At 46.4% G+C, this 3,704-nt stretch overlaps 2 protein-coding genes across 2 annotated transcripts; one reads left to right on the forward strand and one right to left on the reverse strand.

The window, feature by feature from the left end:
- Positions 1-549: 549 nt before the first annotated feature.
- On the reverse strand, positions 550-2,101 carry T265_08300 (hypothetical protein; the record flags this gene model as incomplete). Its single annotated transcript, XM_009174056.1, has 2 exons — positions 550-755; positions 2,008-2,101. The coding sequence occupies 2 exons, from the start codon at positions 2,099-2,101 to the stop codon at positions 550-552; spliced, it is 300 nt and encodes a 99-aa protein (XP_009172320.1).
- A 1,151-nt stretch (positions 2,102-3,252) lies between these two features.
- On the forward strand, positions 3,253-3,471 carry T265_08301 (hypothetical protein; the record flags this gene model as incomplete). The annotated part of the gene is made up of 1 exon (XM_009174057.1): positions 3,253-3,471. The coding sequence occupies one exon, from the start codon at positions 3,253-3,255 to the stop codon at positions 3,469-3,471; it is 219 nt and encodes a 72-aa protein (XP_009172321.1).
- Positions 3,472-3,704: the final 233 nt, after the last annotated feature.

The following is a 3,704-nucleotide window of genomic DNA, read 5'->3' on the forward strand; positions in this document are numbered from 1 at the left end:
GCGTGCACGCGCGTCTGTGTGGTTTGCGCAGAGTGCGTGCCTTACGTGCGCGAGCGTTGTTGCGTGCGTGCGTGCGCACATTTAACTGGTCTTTGCTTTTTGTGCTGCTATTAAGACTGTCGCAGATCAGCGTTCTTGGCCTCAAAACTCACTCTATGGTCATGTACTCTTACGCATTTAACCTCGCAGACTTTTCCACCGCACCGACTCCTCTGTAAGGATTCTTCTCATCGTACTTTCGCACTACACCGTCAGTTTTCATGCATATAATTTTGACCCTGAAATTACACGTGTGCAGTGAATTTCCATGGTTTCAATCAACAAATGTGATTAAATTGCACCGAACAGCTTTGTTTAACGCTCTTTAATAGTCCACACTATCTTTGCACAGTGAAATTCACGTAAGCAATCAAGGACCTCGCTCACGTGATCAGATGATCACCCAGGTCGGATAGGTTGAAAAGTTTATTCTAGACTTCAAAGCAACATTTGACAATGGCTTCCATGGATGTTGTCTAGGCTACCTCGCCCTTGTGAGGGCGAGATGGCTCAGGGGTTAAATCGCGAATTTACTGACCGGAAGGTCCGTGGTTCGAACCCGACCTCTGTCTCTCGAATTCCTTTGGCCAGGCTTGAAAAACCTGACAGTATCCCAGCCCTCGCGCTTTCTTCGGGTTGCATGGCAGTTAGGCATCGAAAGAGTGTTACAGGCGAAAGATTTTTATTTTGTCTGACTATACCTTGTGCGATTTGAGCTTGAACCCACCAAACAGAGATTCAGCTTTCGTGAATCCATCAAGGTATCCACTCTGAAGTGGTCCACCATTTGCTGACGTTTTTCAGTTCGATTTATCTTGTAACTGCTAGATGCGTGTTTCTGTAGGTACGTAAGATTTCATTTGTACTAACCCTTTACGTCGGTGATTGGGAAAAACAGCTGTTTAACCACCGTTAGTTTTGCCATTTTCATTGGTAAATGAACAGAGTGAATGAGTTTCATAGACCATTGTGTAATCCTTGTTCATGTGATCAGAAAGAACTTCATTCTTTCGAACCGCTTTGCCTGTTCACAGATTGCACTTTGAGCCTCATCAATGAATCCCCCGCTGTTGCGGGTACACGAGACAGTGGTTGTCTCCCGTCCGCAACCGACGATGATGAGGAAAACCAGGACGTGGCGCAGAATGCTTTTCTTGACCCGATTCAGCGTTGTTCGACTCCAACAGACGATGGTGAACCACAGCGAACCCCCACAGCCGATACGAAGATGTTGGAACTGCCAACGTCCGGTGACGACCTAGCCGGAGCTGCCGAACCAAACCGGCAGGAGCCCACGTCCATCACCAATCCCTATCTCCAATCCGGAGCTGAACTCAGTGTCGAGGGTAGAACAGAGAGTGTCCCTGTTAGAAAAGTGTCAACATGCGAAATCTTGGTTGCTCGAAACGATTCCCAAAAGTCCACAACATCCAGCGGTTTTGTCGAAGATTGATGCAATATGAACGACATGAAAAAGTGCGCCATATTCCTACAGGTCTCATTGCGCGAACAGTACCTAAATAGCCACACACACACACACAGCACAGCACACTAACAGAAGCAATATCACTGTTCAACTGAACTCACTCCCGATTGGTTATTTTCATACGCCTAAAGAGGCACAGCATAAACAGTTATCCAGGCTGTTGTACAGAAGGCTTTCTTCCATTCTTTGTTCTTTTGGTTGCCTTCAAACGATGCCTTATCCGGTAATTGTCTCGCCGTCGTCACGTTCGCTCTTCCTGTCTCCACCCGCACGATTTCCTTGATCGGTTCTCAACCGACCATGCGACATCGCCAAGTCTCCTGCGCGCGTGTATTACAGTAGATCAACGTCAAACACTGCATTACATTACTTTATTGCGGAGCTTCCAGTTTCCTTCCCAAACGCCTGGTACACATGGCAAACGGGATTTGTATTGTGATCCCCTGCGACTGTTCAGTTCATCATGGTAGAATTCTACCCACCCCTCCTGATAATCAATTCGCCGTCGTCACGTTCGCTCTTCCTGTCTCCACCCGCACGATTTCCTTGATCGGTTCTCAACCGACCATGCGACATCGCCAAGTCTCCTGCGCGCGTGTATCACAGTAGATCAACGTCAAATACTGCATTACATTACTTTATTGCGGAGCTTCCAGTTTCCTTCCCAAACGCCTGGTACACATGGCAAACGGGATTTGTATTGTGATCCCCTGCGACTGTTCAGTTCATCATGGTAGAATTCTACCCACCCCTCCTGGATAATCAATATTTTTCAGCTATAGACGCTCCAACCGGTTCCCTAAGAAGAAGAGTTTGCAGTCTCTGTGTCACAGTCCTTTAACACCTCCATATTGGCTGTTTAGGTTGAAAAGTGCCTACTTTTATGATAACAAACAAATAAACAAACAAACAAACAACCAAACGAAAAAGTCTGTCCTGTGACCTATTGTCTGTAGAAATCCAGAGTTTTTACTTCCATCTGGCTTGCGCGCCCTTACCTCTTCTCCGTGTCCTTCCACTCGCCCTCTATCTCCTTTTACCGAGTTAATGTGCTTTATTTCTGATTCACCTCCGAATAACTGTTTTACATGCAACTCTCATAGCTATCGATCGGTGGAATATTGATTTCCCGCCCCACACAGATTTTGCCTGCAACGTGACGATTTTCGCTTATGACTTGGGTTCGGTCCTGGGAACTTGGGACTGCCAACTTGTCGATTTGACCACAGGCCGTCTGCGGACCGCCTGCGATTAGAGCGGCTTACCATCGTAAACTTTGATATGGCCCAATCACCATCCTGTTCTCGAAAATAGACTGTGGTAAAAGGGTAGATTGGATTTTAGAAAAAAACATGACAATTCGCTTAAAACACTCATATGACTCACCTGCAACTCAGCTGAATCTTTCGTTTACGATGCTTTTGAACAACTGAGCATCATAAACGAGAGATTCGGCTGGGTTCCAGTTAGTTCTCCCGCCGAAATCAAATTAGTATGCAAATGAGTGTAGTTTGCTTATTTCTTGGAAATAGAGTTCAAGTAAAGCATAAGATTGAAGGAAACTTGGGGTTCCGCCTATCTGATGAGCTCCAGGAAGGGCAAAACTGGTCGTGGGATGTCGAAGAGTTTCCAGCAACCTTATGAGCTGTGCATCATCACTGCACTGGCTCCCAGGAACTCATTGAGTTCATTTGCTTCAGCATTAATCGGGCCCAAGCTATCATACGATGGGCGAAGTGATCGACAAGTTGAGGGAGTGGAATCTGGAGCGGATAGCGTTGCTGGATAGATCACTGCCGATTGTTCCCAGTGAGGATGTAAGAGCAAGCTTCTTAGCTTTGACTGGCCTTATTGAGAAGACGGAATTTCAACCGGGAATTGAAGAGAATCTGTTGGCTGCACCTGTTATTCTGTACAATCCTTGCCGCAACGCAGTGGATGAATGATTCCCACCAGCTAGTTGTAGAAGACTTAATTATCTGGCCACGAATTTCCAACTAGTCTTTACCCACTGGCTGAGTAGTCGCTGTGGCAATTCCCAATGAGGTTGAAACAGCTCTACAGTGCTCCTCAGCCCTTCGATGTAGATTGACTTACGCGGCGAAGTTCTAATTCAAAGTTAGCATATCACCAACAGATGCAATCGAAAGTGAGTGAAAAGAAAAACGCCTTTGCGAGA

This window comes from Opisthorchis viverrini, assembly GCF_000715545.1.
Source record: "Opisthorchis viverrini unplaced genomic scaffold opera_v5_209, whole genome shotgun sequence".
NCBI classification, from domain to species: Eukaryota; Metazoa; Platyhelminthes; class Trematoda; order Opisthorchiida; family Opisthorchiidae; genus Opisthorchis; species Opisthorchis viverrini.